Below are 20,049 nucleotides of genomic sequence, written 5' to 3'. Positions count from 1 at the left end.
GGCGCAATGGTTATGGAAGTTGTTTTCAAGATCCAGGGCATAATGGAAAGGAGGGGGGAGGAACCAGGGCCATTCCAAAAGAAATCAGGCGCTTTTACAATTCAATTTTCCCCTGGCCTCAACGCACATGTCATTCCCTGATATTGGGTTCCCCTCACCTCAATATTAACTGATTGTGGTTGGCATCCAAGACATAGATTAGGCTCGGGAAATACCCGCACGTCGATATTAAGCCGCCCCTCAAATCAACCACTCGGTCGAAACGGGACCCGTATTAACGTATCAAATTATTGCTTCTAGGTGTTACTAACCTGCAAGCCCACCTAGGCTCAATTATGGCTTCCATGCCGAGCTTCCAGAACATTGGCGCAACCCGGGATTTGCAGATGCAGCCACTTCTGAGATCCGAAACGTGGTCAAGTCGGTCTAAGCATACAAGGCCAAAACCACTATCGCCCTCACACCTGCTATTCCATTATCCCTCCCATTAAAAGCTCTTCCAGCCCAAATGGTGAAAAGTCCAACGTGTCCGCTGTAGTGACGGGATAAACGGCCTGGCCTGGAGTGGGAGTGTGGAATTGTGGCGTGAACCCGTACAGTTCTGGACCGAGGGCAGACCACCGGGGGTCGGCCCAAATGGTAGGGTCTGCGTTTACATTGTGAGGCATGGCCATTACTGGTGCCGCCCCAACCTCGGCCGCGTCGTGATGTAAAGATACGCCTCGATCGCCAGGAGGGATTTGGGTTAGGTTATCCGTTAAGCCAACAGTCCCGCTACTTTCTTCCCCTGCTGCGGCAGTACTGGCCGCATCTTGTGTGGTAGGATGCCTTGTTGCTCGTCTTTGGTGCCGCGGGGCCGTCGCGGGCTCTTCCCTACTCCCCGAATGGTTCGGCCTAGACATCAAATTCTGCAACCCCGTTTCGATGCGAGCCAACTTCCCCCGCAAACTCTCCATACCGCCCCAGAAGGAAATAAAGCCCTCAATGGTGAGTTTCAGCAGGTCGAGATTGGAGCTTGCGAGGCGCCGGTTGAGAGACGCAGGCCCAAAGACATTGCAAGCCACCTGGGCAGCAGCGGCGAACCACAGTGTGTTTGTAAGGAAAGGGTTCACGTAACGGAAGTGGTCCCGGGCGCTGTTTCGTACCACGATGACAATCTCCTCCGACGCGTTGATATAGTTGGACCACTCGGAGTTGGCCTGTTGTGTGGCTGGGGGTCCTGCTCGTTCGCCCCTATCGGCTGGCCCCTGTTGCCGTTGTGCCAACCATGGAGCCCGGGCGCAGATCCTGTGGTGGTATACCATGAAGCGGCAAAGCTGCGTCATTAGATGAATCGAATAAATGTCAGCGTGCCGTTGGCGTGGGTTGCTGCTGTTGTCCCCATCGCTGGAAAGGGCGTGTTTGACGCGGAAGTCGAGAGTCTCGCCTTGGTACCCTAGGTCAGCAGGGAGTGAGGCGATGGTGCAGTAAAGCGTGTTTGCCATGATGTTGAGCTCGTCGTTGTGATCCGATTGGTTGGGCCCGTTGCGCGATTGCATCACTGGGCCAGCTGGGTAGACAACCCGCTGGGTGTTCCTCATCAGTGAGTTCACGACGATGAACCAGGCTTTTGCGCTTCGGTTCCCCGATTGTGCTAGATGCTTCCACCGCAGGCTAGAATCCTCAGCAAGAAAGCAGCTTTCCTGATACTGATCGCTGAACCAGCAGTCGTCAGGGACTGGCAACATGGTCAGGTTCAGGCTGGCGTCTATTGCCGTCGGTAGGCGGCGAATGGTGGAAGCAAACACGTCCATCTCCCACACGGCCCACCAGGCTCTCCGCCGCTCCTCGAGCAAGAGCCAGCGGGGAATATCCACCGTGGCTTGCCCCGACATCGCTGCTGGGTCATGGTTTGCATCGACAAGATGCAGATTCATGTCATAGGCGTACCGGATGCAATCCCCGAGCTTTTTCCATGATCTCGACCGAACGCTCACCGTCAGTTGGTAGAAAGAGATTAAAACGCTGGCCTGCAACAGCCACAGCGGGGGAGGCATGTCGCCATAGTGGTCGATCGATTCGTCTAGCTTCAACGATGCGATCTGAGCGAATTGGGATGGACTTGGACAGTTGTCGTCATCACGGCAATACCTCGCGGAGAAACAAAACATTGATGCCACAAGAGCTTCTGCGTCAGAATGGTGCTGCATCATGGCGAATTTCAGTTCGATGCTGCCTGGTCGGAAGAGCGTGAATGCCGTCATATTGGTAAAGTAATACTCCATCCTGCATAGCAGATCCAAATGTTAGCATTAGGCTAATCAAGCGGGTAACCAGTCAGGGGCGGATCTACTGACAGCAAGTTATAGGTGGCTCTAGAGAGTTGCAGCGCGGCGCAGACACTTCGAGCCGTGATCCTAGACGTCACCCCATGTTGGTTCTCAGGCGAGGCACCGGCGGTGGACGGAGATTGAGGGCGGGTTTGTGATTCGTGTGAGGGATACATGATCCGCGAGAATATCGGGGCGCTCGCTGGCTGGTCATCACTCGCTGAACCGCCAGCCGACGGCAGCGGTTCCGGTGTGACCTCGCGCGAGGAGACGTCGTCTGGAGCAAGAAGCGCATCTTGAGTTCGGCCGCTGGCACGGGCCGGTGGCAGGCGAGATTCGGGGTTGTGTCGTGAAGGGTTGGCTGGGGACAACTGTGCGGCGGCGGTACCCAATAAGAAAAGGTCGCGACAAGAGTTTCTAGTCTCGCGCGGGGTTGGGTGGTGTTGAACCTTCTGCCTTTTGGCCCTTTGGGAAGACCCTGGTACGTAGTGTGGTTATTAGCATTGCGTCGAATCTGTCTCCCATCAGCTCATGTGGTCTCACCGATCTTCGGGCCAGGCTTTTCGGGATGAGTCGGATATTCGCACACCAAGTCGAGCTTCTGGCAGGGGATGCATACTGGGTGTTGGCGGTCACTGGTATTGCATTTCAGCTACCAACGTTAATTTTTCAGGGAGATGGGCCATTGTAGGTGATTACCATTTGATTTTCCGCCTGGTAGCCGAGCAACAACTCTCGTCAGCGCTTCTGCTTTGTTTTCATCACTCCCCAAGGGCCAATGGCCACATTAGGTAGGTAATATGGAATTCCTCTTAGCTCACCTCTTGCACTCATAACAGGCCAAGTTCGGCGTCGATGCGGGCCTGGCCGCAAGGTTGGCCTCGGGCAATTCGTTGTTGGCCGCCATGAAGCGAGCAGCACGGGATCACCCGAAGACTGAAGTGTTGATCATCGATGTGGCGTTCAAGGGGTCTGCTTGGTGGAGAACTTTTGACCATGTGGGGCAAGAGTGCACCAGCACCCTTTACCCAAAAGAAGCCGAACTCCAATGAGTGGAGGTGCCCCCAAAACCTTCGACTACCAGAGGAACGAAAAAGAAATCCATTCGGAAGCCAAAGGTCTAGTTTTTATCTCATTCGGTTTCTTTGATTTAACTTATTTTTCTCGGTTTCCTCTACGTCTTTTCTTCTTCCTTTTTTTTCTTTTTACTTGTTTCTTTTTTCTTGATTTCTTGCTCCTCTTTCGAGTTCGGCTTTTTTTGGCCAAGGGAGACAGACGGTCGGTGCTTTCGCAGGCTGATTGATCAGGCCCTGTCGAAGCAGGCCTTGGCACCTTCCAATGCCGGTCCTGGGGGCCGACGACAAATACAGTACAACACTGGTTTGTTTGTTAGCGCGGATCCTCTGACAGGGGCCCTAGTTCAAAAGTTGAAAACCCCTAACTCGACAGCCGAACAACGGTTTAAAAAGAAAGCAAATGCAATATTCAGAAGCATTTGCTTAGACACTTTTTATTCAATCCTTTTCTTTCTGAAAAGATTTGTGGTTTTGCCGTTGAATTGGAGATTTTAACATGGACCCCGGTCTTGAAGTCACGCGCTAGCGAACTTTCAGGGATTGGAGTGTAGAAGCAGGCAGACAACAGTGGGTCCAGCCCCCGGCGAACACACCGCAACCGTGAGAACAAGCGGCCCATGGGGATCCGAATTTGGAGCGTGGATGTTGATTTGAAAGGGTGGTTCTTGGCGGTGCGTTGGGGCCCGTATAGAGGCGGCGTAGTCAAGTCGGCAGAAGCGGCTCGCTCTGTCCATCACCACCTAAAGACTGTTGAACCACAGGTGACAGAATGGTACGGCTCCAGGTTCGGCCGCGTGGTGCTGTTCACCGGAGCGAGATATTCCCGGTTGTCTGATAATCCTCCGTCGCGGTTGCTAGTACAATTCTTTGAGTTGCAATCCCGTTCTTGAAGTCCATTACCACTCATGCCGTGACCATGTTATCCGGTGTCTTGGGTGTCTTGATTGCCTGCTGGGTAAATACATGTAGTTGATGACGAACGACGGTTAGTGACTCATTTTATAAAGGGGAGAGTTCGGTGATCTATCACCCGTGTCGTGGAACTATATTCCATTAATAACTCGGGAATTGCAAGCGACGATGGATTAGGGAGAATGGGTATTTGGAGTTTCCGCTGCCGTTGAGGCTCGTTTTAGAACTTCGTTGTGAGTGTGTTAGCCGTATAAGATATAAGAAGGAGGGACTAGCGGGCGACATTCGGAAGGTCAACCTGTCGCAAAGAGAGGGTGATTGTGTCGTGGCTGCGAGTCAACCCGGAAGCGGTTTCTCGATGAGGCAGGTCCGTAGTGCACGAGGTTCAATACGGCCTTGCGATTTCTATCCGACGGTTCTCGACGAACCTCTTCTCTTCACTCTTTATCGCTAGCACTGGACTGCTCGCGGGCACCGGCATCGTTGACCCCGGCGGCTAATCTGTCCAGCTTGGCGGCCAGTGACCGCAGCTCCAGGTGGACTATCTTCTTTTCATCCGAGCAATCCTCGTCGTGCTGGACCATGGTGCGAGCGGTTTCCTCGGTGTCGCCGGCCGTGCAGAGATTACCATACGACTCGGTCGACTGCGAGGCGGGCTGGGATGTTACCTGCGCAGTGCCGGTGCTGAGGGGGATTGGCGACAGGCGCGGGCCCGTAGGGAAGCAAACCAAGCTCGAACAAGCAGCTGTCGATCAGTACATCTGACTTGTCCTTGGGAGAGCACAACGTAGCTGCCAAAATCTTCGCCGCTCCGGGCACACCGGATGTCGATATAGTACCGGCGTTGCTGAACTCCTTGACGGCGCGCTTGAGGCGCTCTTTTAGACTGCGGAGCGATGCGTTGGCAGCCCGTGTGCCCGTACCGCTCTTATTGTGGAAGCGGCGAATTCATTCGCAAACCTTGATTAGCTCCTCCCGGGGCTGGTAGCGGCACTCCCATCACGTGCGGGTTAGACAATCCGCAACCAACCGAATCCGCTTCTCCGACGATGGTTCTAGTATGCCCGACTTGATTACATTGGTGACTGCAAAGGGATCGAACTCTGTGCCCGTGATCTCGGTCGCTGTATCGATAATGCTGTTAGACCCGGCCTGCTTGGTAGGTACCTGGTATTGTCGTCGCTGTCGGGTTCCGTCTCTGGGTCTTGTCGGACGAATCTAGCCGACAGAAACTCGAAAGGGGAGTAAGACATTAAGAATAGAGAAGGAAGTAAAAGAAATGGAGAAAAAGAACACAAAGTTAAGAAATTAAGAAAACGGAAGGAGGTAAAGAAAACTGATGAATGACAATGAAGTAATAAAATAATTAAGAAAGGAGGGAGAAGTAAAAACAAAACTAAGAAAAAGAAGAGGTAAAGAAAGCCGAGTAAAATAAATTAAATAAAAGAAACCAAGTTAAACAAAAAGTAGACTTCAAGATCGACCGCGCCCCAATCAACCGCAGGTACCTACCGAGGTACCTATGTAGGGAGCGCTACGATATTTGGCGGCATATTTCCATGTCCGGCCCGGGAGGGCACGGTTTTCCTGTACACTAAATAGCAGAGGGTCCGGCACGCCCTAGGGCATAGCGGAGTATGAATAATAATATTTCCATGTCAAGTTTGGTCGCCCTATCGGTACTCAGATCTCCACGACGAACGACAAGTCGTTTCGTCCTGTCGGCGACAATGAACATATCGCTGTTCCCCGGCTCAACGTTGCGTTTGCCTGGTCCTGCATAGGAGGCAAGCTTCGGGCCTACCTCTTCTCGTACATACATTGCTGGGACAAGCAAGCACGCCCGCCGACCTGTTTCAGGCACAGCATACAAAGGGGCCGCACGCTGCATCCTGCCTCTTCTTTTTCGAGTTTGATAGAGACTTTAACACGTAAGGCGGGTTCCGAGGTCCTATCTACGACGAGATGCTGAGCCCGGATTCCGACAAGGCGCTCCGTGCCATGCCAACAAAGCGCCTGCTCGATCGTGGTAAAACCACTGGGAAATTCTCGCCCCCTGCTGGCTTACTTACCACAGCCTACCTAAGTGTGTAATCGCTCCTACTACTGTTGTTGTCAAGTGAGAACCACACCACATCGAAAACAGAAGGGTGGCGGGCAGGCAAGAAGTTGTGGTCAAAAAGTAAATTAACATTTGCGTATTGGCACCCACCCGCATGGCCGCCACTCACATTGCAACAACCACGACTCGATCAAGATACATGCAATATGCAAACAAAGTACCACCAGTATAGCCATTTGATAGAGTCAATATCCGGTATACCAACCCTGTACCCTTTACACTGTAGCTAGCCTACGGGTATGGAATAGACCTGGCGATAAGCCTTTTCAGTACCCTCTCCAACGCCACCTTCAGGGCAGCGGCCACCTTTGCTCTATTTGGTTCATTATTGCGGAGCAGCTACAGTCCTCGTAAGCCCTCATGTACAATCGGTTTTATCCCTTCCCAAGTATATCCCATTGAGTGTAAATCTGGGCTGTGTGGTGATGATCGAATCCAAATGCCATACGTTTCCAACTACCTATCTACTCTGTTGTCTTCCTTGTGCTATGGATTTTCGCATTATCCTAAAGATATATGCCATAAGAACAACATGCCTCCCTGGCGGCGCCCACCCGACCACATCCGTGCTTTCTGTCCTGGCTTGTGAAGTTGTGAGCAAGACCTCGAAGGTCGCCCAGCGGTTCTTGTCTCCGACCTGAAAGACAGCAATCAAGTCCCCGATCAACGGACGAAGAGCCCTCCACCCTCCGCCGTCCACTCCCAATGTGTAGATCAGTCCCAGCAACCCTTTCCTTTAGGGGCCAGGGCAGATGCGCCTGAGAACATATGGTCGGTGTTGAGGTTGCTGAACTTAGGTAATTACGGTTATGACTTTTCCTGGTTGAAGGACAGCCTTCAGCCGAAAGAGCGTACGAGAACCAAACCAAACGACCAAAGAGAGGAGTGGGACGACTCCATTCACGAAAGTAGGCCTAGACACCAGAAGGATGTATAGTGCAAGATGTGCCTTGTCGTAAGTGCTCTGCTGAATTACTCCCCTTTAAACTTCTGTTAACAAGGTTTGAATCTAACCATGTCCTTCATGTTGGGTATGTGTGCAAAGAATCGTTGATACCGCGTGGATGTGCATCGACTGCCCGGTCAATTTCTCATTGTGTTTTAAGTGTTACCGTCCCCAACCTGATTACCACGCACCGGCACAGTTTCAAGGCCCGAGATTGGACCAATGGGGGTCTCGCCCTGCTTCACCTGATATCGCGAGCAACGATGGTACCGACTATGGGGCGGGTTTGCCTACAGACGCTCTCGGGGGTGAAGGGGGCGGTGATGATACGGGACAGTTGGGACTGGAGAGCCCTGGTGATTTAGCATTTGTCTTGGACGAGGCATCTATCGTGGAGTAGGGGCGGCCACAACACACTTCCAGCATCCATCGCTCGCGGCCGAGGTAAAGCGTCGCAGAGGAAGCTTTCACGGGGCATATTCTCTATTACGGTGACAGCGAGCTGACTGTAATCTCAATGACCGACAACCTGCATCCCTTCTCCAAATTAGAGAACGCCACGTCAGAGCAAAGGGACGAAACAGTATATATACCTGCAAGAGGTGATCGGCTGATTTTTCGTGCCCATGTAAAACTCCCCCCACGCTGCCTTTTTGTGGTGGTCTTTCTTGATACCATAAAATGGCATGGTCCCCCGCGAGCTTTCTTGCGGAGGCCGCCACCCTTCAACTACGATGCTTCCTCCTCCCCTCGGAAGCTGCCGAGTATTAGGCATAAACTGGTCACTCCACCCCCAACCCTCCAGCGTCCGATGGCCCCCGATCTGAGTACGTGGGGCACCGGAAATTGAGGGACAAAAGTTGGGTGGGTGCGCTGAACTGTGATGTCGGGTGTTGTGGCTAGGGGCAACTTTGATGGTGAGTTCCCATTTGGTTATGGTGGACCATGAGGCCGGGCGTCTCTTAGGTAGTTAGCCTCAATTCCAGGAGCAATGCCTGAGGCTGGCATCAACCCCTGATACCCGCAATCCCTGGTTGGTCTATGTATGGTTACAGAAGAAGATACACGCGGTTACCTCAGGGCGCAACATCTGAAGCTCACCGGACAAAGTCATTCAAGTCCTTCGCATCCTCGAAGCTAACCTTCCCATCCTTGCCAACGTTGGCAACATGAAGGGTAACTTTAGGCTCGGGCCTCTTCTCCTCCAGAAATTTGGGCTTGCTCGCCAGTTGGACCGCCTCAGGGACGGCGCCGGCCTCGGCATCCGCGATCTCATTCACGTTCTCCCTGGTTAGAACATCCCGCACCCTCACCCCACGACTTGACATCAGGACCGTCATGGGTCCCTTGAATTGCAGGAACAGTCGGTCTCCCCATATCGTCCGCCTCGCAGTAGTCCTCAATCCGTAGAGCAGCCGCGCTAGCGCCTTGTATGTCCCCGTATCGCGCATGGCGTTCCAAAACCGGGCCACCCGCTCCGGCATCAACCGCCCGGCAGCGTTGGTGATCGAGGTCGGGACGGCGGGGACCTGCAGGCCGAGTCGCGTACTCCTAAAACGAAACGGCAGCGGCGGGTTGCGAGTGACCGGATATGCGACAACGTGCGACGGGTGCAGCACCATCTCCTCCCCATCGCCTAGTGTCAGTTCGTAAATCTGCCCCGGGGCGGCAAGCGCCGCCAACCCGCGACCCGTGAGGTGTGTGTTGCCCCAGTGGGCGACCGACAGGCCCTGCTGGATGCGTGGCGAGGGGCTGAGTGTGTGCCCCGTCCAGGCGAGGAGGGCGTTGCGTTGCGCGACAATCCAGTCAGTTGTGCCGTCCAGGTGGAGGACGGAGAAGGTTGTGTTCGGGGATTTTGTGCTTATCAAGGCGGTAATGGGTGTCGTCGAGGAGATGCGCTGGTAGAGGAACGGGATTCCGAGAACGGCTCGTTGGAGGGGTGAGAGGAGGGAGAGTGTGGATTGCGCCTGTCCGAGCGAAGTCAGCAAATGGCCTTCGAGAAGGCACTCCAAGGGTGCACGCCTACATTTTCCACATCGCCGGCAACCGAGACCAGCGTCCCCCGTCGTGTGTAGAGTCGTTGGGAGGCGGAAAGATTGACGGAGAGGAGAGAGTAAGGCGACCCTAGAACCTCGAAACGGGCATCTGGATATTGTCAGATATGCCTATCGTCGGTACCAGATCCAACTCGTCATGCATACCTGCTGAGTCTCTTTGCGAACCGGGGTATGCGCCAAAAGCATCAGCGCCAGGTCGGGAATTGGTGGTGGGGGATGCGTTAAGTTGAATGGCCCTGCACTGGTAGCAAACAAACCCCGGACGTATTGAAGACTGGGTTAGCACAGGCCGTAGCCGTTGAACCAAGGGCGCGTGTCGTCTCATGGTGTGCGGCCAGCCACGAGCGGCGTTTTCGGGAAGCTTGAAGGTTGCTTCAAGTCGGGTTCCAGGTTTCTTGGGCCGAAAATGCGGGACAAGGATTGAGCTTAAAGGAAGCACGGGCCACTTCGTCAATTGAACATGGAGCTCAATTCATTCCTTTTGCAGATTGAAGTGGAACCCCTGCAGATTTGTTGCCCTTGGTGATCTTGGAGCTCACCGCAGCTTCGCCTGCCAACACGCTTTTGCTCACGCGTCGGGGTGTGTCTGTCCCATTCCGTCTCCCTCCATTTCTTTTCTCCCCCCTCCTTGCCGCCGTAGGTGCGAGTTGATACGCCATGCCCACCGTAAGAACTGTTGTTAGATTTCGGCCTCTTCTTGAAAAAGAACTCGAAAAGGATGTCATCGTCCGTGCCGACCGTGTCGACGAGGGGAAGCCATTGACTCTCGTCAAGATCCCCAGTCCCAAGAATGGAGCTGAAGAGTTCTCGTTCGCCTTCAACAGCGTCTATGAGCAGTCTACTTCGCAAGAGGAGCTGTTCACCGCCGAAGGCAGGTACCAGACTCAACGCGTCTTCTATCCCCATTGCGTTACTAACCTCCCCCAGTGGCTCCTCACATGAAAGCCCTGTTTCAAGGCTTGGATGTAACAATCTTTGCCTACGGTGTGACAGGTACCGGCAAGACGCACACAATGCGCGGTGGACTGCGGCTTGCCGAGCGCGGCGTAATTCCGAGGCTCCTGAGCAACGTCTACCGGAGGGGGAAGAAGATCACCAAAGACACCGACGGGGCAACGACGGTGACTGTCGCTCTTTCTTATTACGAGATTTACAACGACAAGGTCTACGATCTCCTCGAGCCGCCCGAGAAGCGAACACCCGCCGGCCTGCCACTTCGAGAGAAGGACGGAAAGACAATGGTCGTAGGCCTGTCAGAACGCTCGTGCGACGACCTCAAGGACTTTGAGAGGCTGTACATCGAGGCGAATAACAACCGCGTCACGGCATCCACCAAGCTGAACGCCCACAGCAGTAGGAGCCACGCCATCCTGCGGGTTAAGGTGACACAAACGACCGGAGACATGGTCAAGGAGAGCACCGCTTCCGCCATTGACTTGGCCGGCTCGGAAGATAACCGGCGAACGGACAATGGTAAGGAGCGGTTGGTGGAGTCTGCCGCCATCAACAAGAGCCTCTTTGTGTTGAGCCAGTGTATCGATGCGATCTCGCGCGGCGACAAGCGGATCCCATACCGCGAGTCCAAGATGACGCGAATTCTGTCGTTGGGGCAGAACAATGGCATCACGGTCATGATCCTCAACCTCGCCCCCATTCGCAGCTACCACCTCGACACACTAAGCAGCCTGAACGTGAGCTCCAGGGCGAAGCGCATCGAGGTGCGCGAGATCGAGAACGAGATCGTATACAAGCAGGCCCCTCGCACCAATTCCGGCGGGCTAGGGGGTATCGGCGTGTTGCGTCAGCCACTACGGCCACTGAACAACGCCCACAACGTCCACACGGGGACGCTCGCAGCCAAGGTGGCAGAGAAGGCCGAAAAGCCTGACAAGCCCGTCAAGGCGTTCGCCGTCTACACCGACAAAAAGCCCTCAGCGGCCATCCGAACCATCGTCGCCCCAGCAGCCAACACCTCCGTCCCACGACAGCCCCTCCAGCCGAAGCGGCCGACCGAGACATCGGACACCCTCCCACGCCCCTCGAAACTGGCCCGACCGACGGCGATAGGGCAGTCCCTCCTCCGCCAACCACAACCCGTCCAAATCGCACCACCATCCCCCCAAAAACAAATCTCCATGACCCCCGACCAGATCGAAGCCATGGTCGAGAAGAAAGTGGCCGAGATCCTCGCCTCTCGCGCCGCTGCCGAAGCCGCCGAAGCCGCGCAACCCCCGCCGACTGCAGTAGCTGATCCAAGCCCCGCCACCCCAACCACCACTGTCCCCGCCGCGGCAACAACCCACAGCGAGATCAGCGAAGAAGTCAAGCGCCGGCTAGAGGCTCTTGAGCGACGCATAGACAGCGAGTCGCGCGCAGATGACAGCCGGGCGGAGGGGCTGCGGCTACTGCTGCAGGCGCGCCAGGCGAAGGAACATGGGGATGACGAAGGCGCGTTGGGGCTGTATGAGAGGGCTCTGCCGTACTTTCCGGGGCAGGCGAAGCTGCTGGGGAAGATTGAGCGGTTGAGGGTTAAGTTGGGCAAGGTGGAGGGGAATGCGGGTAAGAAAGACAGGAAGGCTAGAGTGGTGAGTGGGGATGAGGATGGGGAGTATCAGGAGGGGACGGAGGCGGATATTGATGAGGAGGAGGATGTGGCTGGTAAGAGCCCAGTGAGAAGCAAGGTGTTGAAGAAAAGGGCTATGAGAACGGGCGGTTTGGAGGAGGAGGCGCTTGATGGACCTGCCTCGCCACGGATGAAGCAGTTGCTTGACATAGTCAACTCGAGGGATCCGGTGTTGATCAAGGGTTTGCATGGCTTTGGCGCGAAGAAGGCGCAGGATCTGGTCGACTGTTTGACACCCAAGGGCGACGAGGAGTCCTGCCGCATTGAGTCGCTGGCTCAGTTGCGTGCGCTGCCTGGCATGGGCGGCCGCACCATTGAACGTGCCTACGACGGATTGGTTGTTGTTGGGGCGTAACCGTTGCTCGGCATTTTCCAGCGAGGTTTGTTTTCATGCTTGTGGGTTGCGTTGCATACCGGTCTCTCGGTGCCAGGCATTTCCCCGGGGGTTCGTCCCTGCATTAGTTGGTCAGCGTTCCTGCTGTTTGGTTTCCCAACCGGCATTGCATGGCTAGGAGTTTGGGCACGGTGTATTGGCGGCGCATTTGCTTGATTCATTGTTTAATACAGGGTGCATATTCCTTCCCAGATGGGCCTTCTTCGTTTCTCGCTTGGTGTGAGGGAGTCAAGCTTTTTATCTGAGTTGAAAATTGGGAAGAAGAAACTTATATTAGAAGCCATCCATATTGCGTAGTTGATAGAGTGATGTTGTCAGTCAGGCCCTTCCTTTGTAGACGGAAAGTTATTTCCATCTCCATATATGCATTGGAAAAGGGGCCCTGTGCATGGCGCTGAAGGAGCCCCACATTGCATCATCGCTGGTTGATCCACACCGGAGCCGAGCATCGCACCAGGAGCTTTCTCGGAGCTTCGACATTTCCTTCACCGAGGCCGAGGAGGGCCGGAGACCGCAAAAATCACTCAGATCCTCCGACAAGAGTCAGACGGCAAGCCCGCCATCTTAGGTCGCTCTAGCTTAGTGCGTTTGAGTCAACCTCGGGTCAAACCCCACCTCAGAAACCCCCAATCCCGCACAAATCGCGCTGGGTCACGGCCGAGCCTTCCCCCCGTCGCTGACATCGACCACAAGACGCTGTCGCTCCCTCCCGTGGAAGATGACGCCCCGGTTCTCGTCGCAATGGCCTCACAACCAAGAATTCTGATGGCGTCAAGCCTGAGCCGAGCCAAAGCATCCCAATTCCTTCGACCGCGAGGGGCATGCGCTTCCCTCTACCGACAACCATGGACATCTCGACTCGGCGCGTTGAACGCGGTGGCTACTTCTTCCCTACGAGCTGTCTTCCATACGACAACTTTGCGCCGTTATGGCCCGAGTACGCCGAACGTCGAACCGAGCCAGCCTCTCGCCGGGCAGAAGACGACCCTCCCACAACCACAAGATCCCCTCGCGACAATAGACAAGAGCGCGCAAGAGCAGCGCAAGGCTGATTGGGCCATCATGAAAGAAATGTCGCGGTACCTGTGGCCGAAGGACAGTTGGGGGGACAAGTTGCGCGTGCTGCTAGCCGTGGGGCTGCTGGTGGGCGGCAAGGTGCTCAACGTGCAGGTGCCTTTCTTCTTCCGCGAGATTGTCGACTCGCTGAATGTCGACATCGCCGACACGGGAGGTACGGTAGCTACCGTAGCGGGGACCATGATTTTTGCGTATGGTGCCTCCAGGATAGGGGCTGTCGTGTCGCAAGAGCTACGAAACGCCGTCTTCTCGTCGGTTGCGCAAAAGGCGATTCGGCGTGTGGCTACCAGGACATTTGGGCACCTACTGAACCTAGATCTCAATTTTCACTTGTCAAAGCAAACTGGTGGCTTGACCCGCGCCATTGACCGAGGTACCAAGGGCATCAGCTTCCTGTTGACCAGCATGGTGTTTCACATTGTGCCCACCGCATTGGAGATCAGCATGGTTTGCGGTATCTTGACGTATCAGTTTGGTTGGGAGTTTGCCGCCGTCACAGCACTCACCATGAGCGCATACACTGCTTTTACCATTTGGACAACCGCATGGCGGACCAAGTTCCGCCGCCAGGCCAACGCGGCCGACAACAAAGCGTCCACGGTGGCCGTGGACTCGCTCATTAACTACGAAGCCGTCAAGTACTTCAACAACGAAAAGTACGAGATTGGCCGCTACGACAAGGCCCTCCACCAGTACGAGAAAAGCTCCATCAAGGTCGCCACGTCGCTGGCTTTTCTCAACAGCGGACAGAATATCATTTTCTCCTCGGCCCTCACGATCATGATGTGGCTCGGTGCCAAGGGCATCGTCGCGGGTTCCCTCTCAGTAGGCGATTTGGTTCTCATCAATCAGCTCGTCTTCCAGCTCTCAGTGCCTCTGAACTTCCTAGGGTCAGTCTACCGCGAGCTGCGCCAGTCCCTCCTCGATATGGAAACCCTTTTCAACCTACAAAAGGTCAACGTCTCGATCAAGGAGAAGCCCAATGCGGCCTCCCTCGTACTACCCAAAGGTGGCGAGATTCGCTTCGATAACGTCTCCTTCGGATACTACCCTGACCGGCCGATCCTTAACAATCTGTCCGTGACCATCCCCGCAGGCAAGAAAGTGGCCGTCGTCGGACCGTCGGGCTGTGGCAAATCCACTCTGCTCCGCCTCCTCTTCCGCTCCTACGACCCCCAATCTGGGCGCATCTTTATTGACGACCAGGACATCCGGGACGTCTCGCTCGACTCGCTGCGCCGTTCCATCGGCGTCGTCCCGCAAGACACTCCGCTGTTCAACGACACGGTCGAGCTCAACATCCGCTACGGCAACCTCGACGCGTCGCGCGAGAGAGTCTTAGAGGCTGCCCGCCGCGCCCACATTCATGATAAGATCGAGTCGTGGCCGCATGGGTACCAAACCAAAGTTGGCGAGCGGGGCCTGATGATCTCAGGAGGCGAGAAGCAGCGCCTGGCCGTGTCGCGACTCATCCTTAAAGATCCGCCACTGCTGTTCTTTGATGAGGCCACCAGCGCCCTAGATACCCACACCGAGCAGGCGCTGATGTCGAACATCAATGAAGTGCTAAAGGAGAAGCGCCGGACCAGCGTGTTTGTGGCGCATCGGTTGAGAACTATCTACGACGCGGATGTGATTATTGTCCTGAAAGAGGGGCGGGTGGTTGAAATGGGGAGCCATCGAGAATTGATGGAGGGCAATGGCCTTTATACGGAACTATGGATGGCCCAGGAGATGTCGATGCATGATCAGAGCCTGGGCCGGGCTGATAAGGAGGCGCCGGTACCAGTGAAATAACGGACGGCGGACGTCGTTTAAGGGGATGGACAGACGGCGAGCGGTTCTGACTTTGCCGTAGACAGGGCCGTCACGGCTTGTATAATTTTACTTTTCAGGCATAGCAAATACCATCTCACTTGACCATGATAATCATGCCTAATCCGGGGCTTTAATGTGCCTAGCACAATCTCCAACACGTACGGCAGATGGCCTTGCATCTCTATGCAATAGAGAGATTATGACCCAATAGCACCGCCAACTCCAACCTACCGTTCTCCTCGTCCCATTGTACTTTGACCCGAGGAGCTATGCCTCGAAGGAATTATCATCGACCAACACAAGCTCGCTCAACCCAAGTTCTTATGCCTTGTTACTACGGTGCCCTCCACAGCAACAGTTCTCCTGGATTCGAATCAATTATGTCATGTTATTGCCGATTTGTTCAAGATCTGCAACCTTAGGGGCCGAAGGATTCTGCAGGGTAACCTCAAGCAGCTCGGCGCCCGCGGCGACTCTGGAAATACACAAAGTCCGGGTCAATAACCCAAGTAGGCTTTTCCAGATATAGGCAGACACCGAGGCTTTTCCTTCCCGATTCCTTGTACTACCCACAATACCGACCGCCATAGCCGATCTGATCACTCGCTTAAAGTCCCTCGGGCTTCATAATAGCCGGTATTAGCACAACCCGCGAATAGTGTTGATTCAATCCGTTACAGCACAGCCACGTTGGGCTGCTGGGATCGCTGTGTCAGGGGAGGGTAACCCGCGCTTGCTACCCACTATTGGATCTCTCTAGCGGCGCTTGAGGATTATATGAATACCTCGCACCGATACTTGGACTTGGGCTTGGGTAAACCAGCGCATGTGGGTATGAGTTGTCCTAGGGCCACGGAAACAGTTTGAGAACCTCAATTATGCACCCTAAAACCATTGCGGCCGTGGCCGGGGTGTTGTCTGTTTGCTTTGGAGCTCCCCTAGACGCCCGTCACGGCGAGACCCAGCATCACGAGGAACCATGCAAGCAGGTCCGGGACCACGTTGCTAAGTGGATGTCGGAGAATAACATTGGTAGGTCGCCTTCATCAAGCTGGCAAGAGCTGTGCAGCCTAACATGAAATAGTGCCGAAAAACTCTACGGAACTTGAACAGGCAATCATTCCAGCGGCCCCCGCCGCACCGATTCCGCCCACCATAGCCTTTGCATGCCTCAAATCCGTGCCCTTATACAAGGACACGGCATTGCAGCAGTTGGACTTTCTCCGACCCTTGTTTGAGTGGCAAAGTACTCTCGATGATCTTCGCGAACCCCCTGAGGGGTATCTTTCCGAGGGGGTTGATCTTCTTGGTGGCCTCGACGACATCGCAGCCAAGCTGCAGGAGGCTCAAGGGACCTACGAGAATGAGTTTGAGTTCTTGGCCGACTTGTATACCTTGACCTCGGTCAGGCCCAGAGACTTCCATTTCAGATACACCAGCTCCCTTTTTGATCTTTTCAGCTTCCCAAGACCAACCCGATTTGTCTCGATTTCCACGGACGGCGTTTCAGCGCCCAAGATCTATCTACATGGTATACCTTCCCCTTACTAGACTTGAGGAGTGAATTGGCTGACCGTCTTGTGTCCAGCCGATGTTGACCACGCCGAGCGCGGGTACACCCCATCACCGGTGTTAACAATCGATGGGATCCCAGCTCTAGAGTTTCTACAAAAGGAGTCCGTCAAGGACGGCGGGTGCCACGATCCAGATGCTCGCTTCAATAGGCAGTTCCCAAGTCTCGCCAACGACGCAGCCCTGGTCTACACTCCGTCGGAACCAGCAGCGCTGGACCTCCGCGACACCACAACAGTGGAGTGTCAGAATGGAACAAAGTTTGAGTTTAGCAACTCCGCTTTTGTCCGGGGCAATTTCAGCAACATTACCACTGGAGTTGACTTGTACAATGACTTCGGCCGGGGCAACGGCACGGGGCCACGGACTAGCGAAGCCGGGAATTATGCGTTACTCGCGAAGAATTACACCAGTCATTTCGTTGGCTACCCTACCCCTACCAAGCGAACTAAGAATGGAAACGTGGCGGGCTTCTTCCCTAACAAGCCAGAGTTCTCGGACGTGGCCGTGCTCGTTGTCAACAGCTTCCAAGGAACCCTCGGTCCAGATACATTCGTCACGCCGCCCAGTGTGTACTTCCAGGAGTTCTTCAACGTCACCACCGACTTCATCCGCGCCGCTAAAGCCGCCAACCGCACAAAGCTGATCCTCGACGTCCAGGGCAACAGCGGCGGCCTCGTATACAACATCGCCACCCTCTACTTCGCCCTCTTCCCCGGCACCACCCTCCCGCAACCCTCCCGCGCCCGCGCCCACCCCCAATTTGCCTGGATGGGCGCCCACCTCTGGAACGACACCACCTCCCCCACCGACGGCGTCTGGCCCCTCGACAACTTCATCCGCCCGGACCACCACCCCTGGGCCTCCTTCGCCGACCTCTACGGGTCCCACCCAGACCCCCACGCCCCTCGCGAATACACCGCCCCTTCCCTCTTCAACGTAACCGACTACACACAACTATTCGTCCCCTACCAGGACCCCCGCAACGCCAACGGCTCGCAGTACACCATCCCCTGGACCGAGCCCCCCTTCGCGCCCGAAGACATCCTCATTGTTAGCGACGGGCAGTGCGGGTCCGCGTGCGCCATGACCGTGTCAATGTTGACGCATGTGCATGGCGTGCGGGCCGTTGCGCTGGGCGGGCGGCCGCTGCTTGCGCCGATGCAGGCGATAGGGCAGACGAAGGGCGGGCCGGTGATCAATTTTGCGGGGATGCCGGAGGTGGATCGGGGGGTGGTCCCTGAGGGGTTGGTGCTGCCGCCGCCGGCGGACGGGTTTAAACCACCGTTGAGGGTGCCGGGGTTGGAGAAGGTGAAGGGGTTGGGGTGGGGCGTAGCGGTCAGTTTTAATGTGGTGAATATGTTTCCGTGGGGAGAGGAGATGGAGGAGGGGGTGCTGCCGCTGCAGATGCGGTATGAGGCGGCGAATTGTAAGCTATTCTTTACCTGGGAGATGGCGAGGGATATTACAGCTGTTTGGGGGGCTGCTGCTGCGGCAGCGTGGCAGGGTGGGAAGTGTGTGCCTGGTTCGACGACCAATGCGGATGGGACTATAGGGGGGATGCCTGGGTACACTGAGAAGGTTGTTGATCAGTATAGGTTGGGAGATGGACCAGGTTCATTGGGTTCTGATCACATGTAAGGTAACTTACCTAGGTACCTACTGATATTGAGCTGTAGCGAACTTTGTGGCAACTCATCACATCTTCCGGACTGCAATTGGTGCTGCAGACCGAGCGTTACCTAGCGGCCGAGGTATTTCTAGGTATGTGTTTGTTCGGTTCAACCGCACCATTGACAGACAAAAGGGCATGGAATGTAACTGTTGGCGGGTGATGGCTGAGGTATAGACACGACGCTTGGGATATAGACACCATTGCCGGGATATAGACAGGATGACCGGGAGATAGACACGTCAAAATATATCTCTGTGGTTAAGGACGGCGTGAAAAACATTGTCGCGAGCCTTGCCGGGGTGGGTGGGGTGCCCCGAGACGTGGAGGAGAGGGCGAGATGGAGGATGCGAAGTGCCCAGGTATACAGTTCTACCGTGGATAAAAGATGGACGACACTGGCCTGTACTCGTAAGTCAATGTGACGGTGAGCGTGGCTGATCACTGATCAGTGATCAGTGCACTTGCCGCATATTCAAACACTCCCGCCAACAACATGAAGTGGTCTTTCGCCGCTGTCGGCTCCCTCTCTCTGGCCAGGGGATCACGGTCGCAGTTCTTGGTCGAACCCAGCACAAAAGTAGATCCAAACACCTTCAAGAATTTCGCTTGGTGGCACGTCGTTGCCAGCAGGGACGCATGTGCCCTCATCAGACTTCCTACTCGGTTACCCACCAACAATTTACGACTTGTGCCTCCTGCATCCGGCACTACAATGACATCCACCTCGGGGAAAACAACATCTAAGTTCACGACCCAGTTGTCCACTAAAACGACTTTGACATCCACAACCACTGTGCCCGGAAATGGTGTAACAACTCCAAGCCCGATTCAGTTCGGCATCGTTGGGAACTGCAACAAGTTTCATTGGGTCGAGAAGGATCAGTTGTGCACAATTCAAGCCCTCTATTTCGTCTCGACGGCTCAGTTCGTCCCGTGGAATCCCGCGGCCAAGAGCGACTGCTCTAGCCTGTGGACTCTGAGGGTACCTAATAGCGCACCTTCTTATCGGACCCATCCAGGCGGGCATGCTCACCAACTGCAACAAGTTCTTCCTTGCCAACCGCGATCCATGCAACATGGTCGCCTTCTTCAACGGGTCTATCGCTACCGAGCTGTTTAGGCGGTGGAACAGGGGTATCGGCGGCATGCGTGCAACAACATGCAGGGGGGCGCCTACGCCTGCGTGAATATCGTTGTATAGGTAAATAAACAAGCAGAGGAGCGAACCATTCGAACCGCGGTTTCGTCTCCAGAAAGATGGCACGATGGAGCGCGCCGCCCATCAGAGCAGTGCCCTCATCTTCGCTCATAGCCAGACTCCAGATCTGTAAAAGCCGAGCAAGGTAGTCTCGGTTTCCATGTTAACAGATCAATATTAACATGCAGCGTTGCTAAAATAGAACGATTTACCCTCCTTTTTACATACTGGAATTAATTGGGTAATTCGATCACCACTACTAAGCCCTTA

At 55.0% G+C, this 20,049-nt stretch overlaps 8 protein-coding genes across 8 annotated transcripts; 4 read left to right on the top strand and 4 right to left on the bottom strand.

Moving 5' to 3' along the window:
* Positions 1-254: 254 nt before the first annotated feature.
* On the bottom strand, positions 255-2,815 carry F5144DRAFT_1279 (fungal-specific transcription factor domain-containing protein). Its single transcript, XM_066782276.1, has 2 exons — positions 2,337-2,815; positions 255-2,265 (listed from the first exon to the last, which is right to left on the bottom strand). Exons 1-2 carry the CDS (start codon positions 2,483-2,485, stop codon positions 468-470), a joined length of 1,947 nt encoding a protein of 648 aa, XP_066647509.1. The 5' UTR covers positions 2,486-2,815; the 3' UTR covers positions 255-467.
* A 640-nt stretch (positions 2,816-3,455) lies between these two features.
* On the bottom strand, positions 3,456-4,190 carry F5144DRAFT_552375 (uncharacterized protein). The gene is made up of 2 exons (XM_066787736.1): positions 3,752-4,190; positions 3,456-3,686 (listed from the first exon to the last, which is right to left on the bottom strand). The coding sequence occupies exons 1-2, from the start codon at positions 3,802-3,804 to the stop codon at positions 3,515-3,517; spliced, it is 225 nt and encodes a 74-aa protein (XP_066647508.1). The 5' UTR covers positions 3,805-4,190; the 3' UTR covers positions 3,456-3,514.
* A 484-nt stretch (positions 4,191-4,674) lies between these two features.
* Positions 4,675-6,595, bottom strand: F5144DRAFT_607435 (uncharacterized protein; the record flags this gene model as incomplete). The annotated part of the gene is made up of 6 exons (XM_066791555.1): positions 4,675-4,965; positions 5,057-5,183; positions 5,328-5,464; positions 6,118-6,148; positions 6,370-6,400; positions 6,529-6,595. The coding sequence occupies 6 exons, from the start codon at positions 6,593-6,595 to the stop codon at positions 4,735-4,737; spliced, it is 624 nt and encodes a 207-aa protein (XP_066647507.1). The 3' UTR covers positions 4,675-4,734.
* Positions 6,596-8,301: 1,706 nt separating this feature from the next.
* Positions 8,302-9,877, bottom strand: F5144DRAFT_1214 (mitochondrial biogenesis AIM24-domain-containing protein). The gene is made up of 3 exons (XM_066782213.1): positions 9,567-9,877; positions 9,392-9,510; positions 8,302-9,332 (listed from the first exon to the last, which is right to left on the bottom strand). Exons 1-3 carry the CDS (start codon positions 9,745-9,747, stop codon positions 8,463-8,465), a joined length of 1,170 nt encoding a protein of 389 aa, XP_066647506.1. The 5' UTR covers positions 9,748-9,877; the 3' UTR covers positions 8,302-8,462.
* Positions 9,878-10,738: 861 nt separating this feature from the next.
* F5144DRAFT_552365 (uncharacterized protein) lies at positions 10,739-12,776 on the top strand (the record flags this gene model as incomplete). The annotated part of the gene is made up of 1 exon (XM_066787735.1): positions 10,739-12,776. A coding segment is annotated over one exon (1,599 nt), but the record flags the coding sequence as incomplete, so codon positions are not given.
* Positions 12,777-13,501: 725 nt separating this feature from the next.
* F5144DRAFT_479332 (iron-sulfur clusters transporter ATM1, mitochondrial) lies at positions 13,502-15,313 on the top strand (the record flags this gene model as incomplete). Its single annotated transcript, XM_066785157.1, has 1 exon — positions 13,502-15,313. One exon carries the CDS (start codon positions 13,502-13,504, stop codon positions 15,311-15,313), a length of 1,812 nt encoding a protein of 603 aa, XP_066647504.1.
* Positions 15,314-15,832: 519 nt separating this feature from the next.
* Positions 15,833-18,616, top strand: F5144DRAFT_521385 (uncharacterized protein). Its single transcript, XM_066786713.1, has 3 exons — positions 15,833-16,366; positions 16,419-16,865; positions 16,923-18,616. The coding sequence occupies exons 1-3, from the start codon at positions 16,213-16,215 to the stop codon at positions 18,545-18,547; spliced, it is 2,226 nt and encodes a 741-aa protein (XP_066647503.1). The 5' UTR covers positions 15,833-16,212; the 3' UTR covers positions 18,548-18,616.
* A 458-nt stretch (positions 18,617-19,074) lies between these two features.
* On the top strand, positions 19,075-19,768 carry F5144DRAFT_542429 (uncharacterized protein; the record flags this gene model as incomplete). The annotated part of the gene is made up of 2 exons (XM_066787190.1): positions 19,075-19,563; positions 19,601-19,768. The coding sequence occupies 2 exons, from the start codon at positions 19,075-19,077 to the stop codon at positions 19,766-19,768; spliced, it is 657 nt and encodes a 218-aa protein (XP_066647502.1).
* Positions 19,769-20,049: the final 281 nt, after the last annotated feature.

This window comes from Chaetomium tenue, assembly GCF_020726465.1.
Source record: "Chaetomium tenue strain MPI-SDFR-AT-0079 chromosome Unknown F5144scaffold_1, whole genome shotgun sequence".
Lineage (NCBI taxonomy): Eukaryota > Fungi > Ascomycota > Sordariomycetes > Sordariales > Chaetomiaceae > Chaetomium > Chaetomium tenue.
This window is presented reverse-complemented; position numbering and strand designations above follow the sequence as displayed.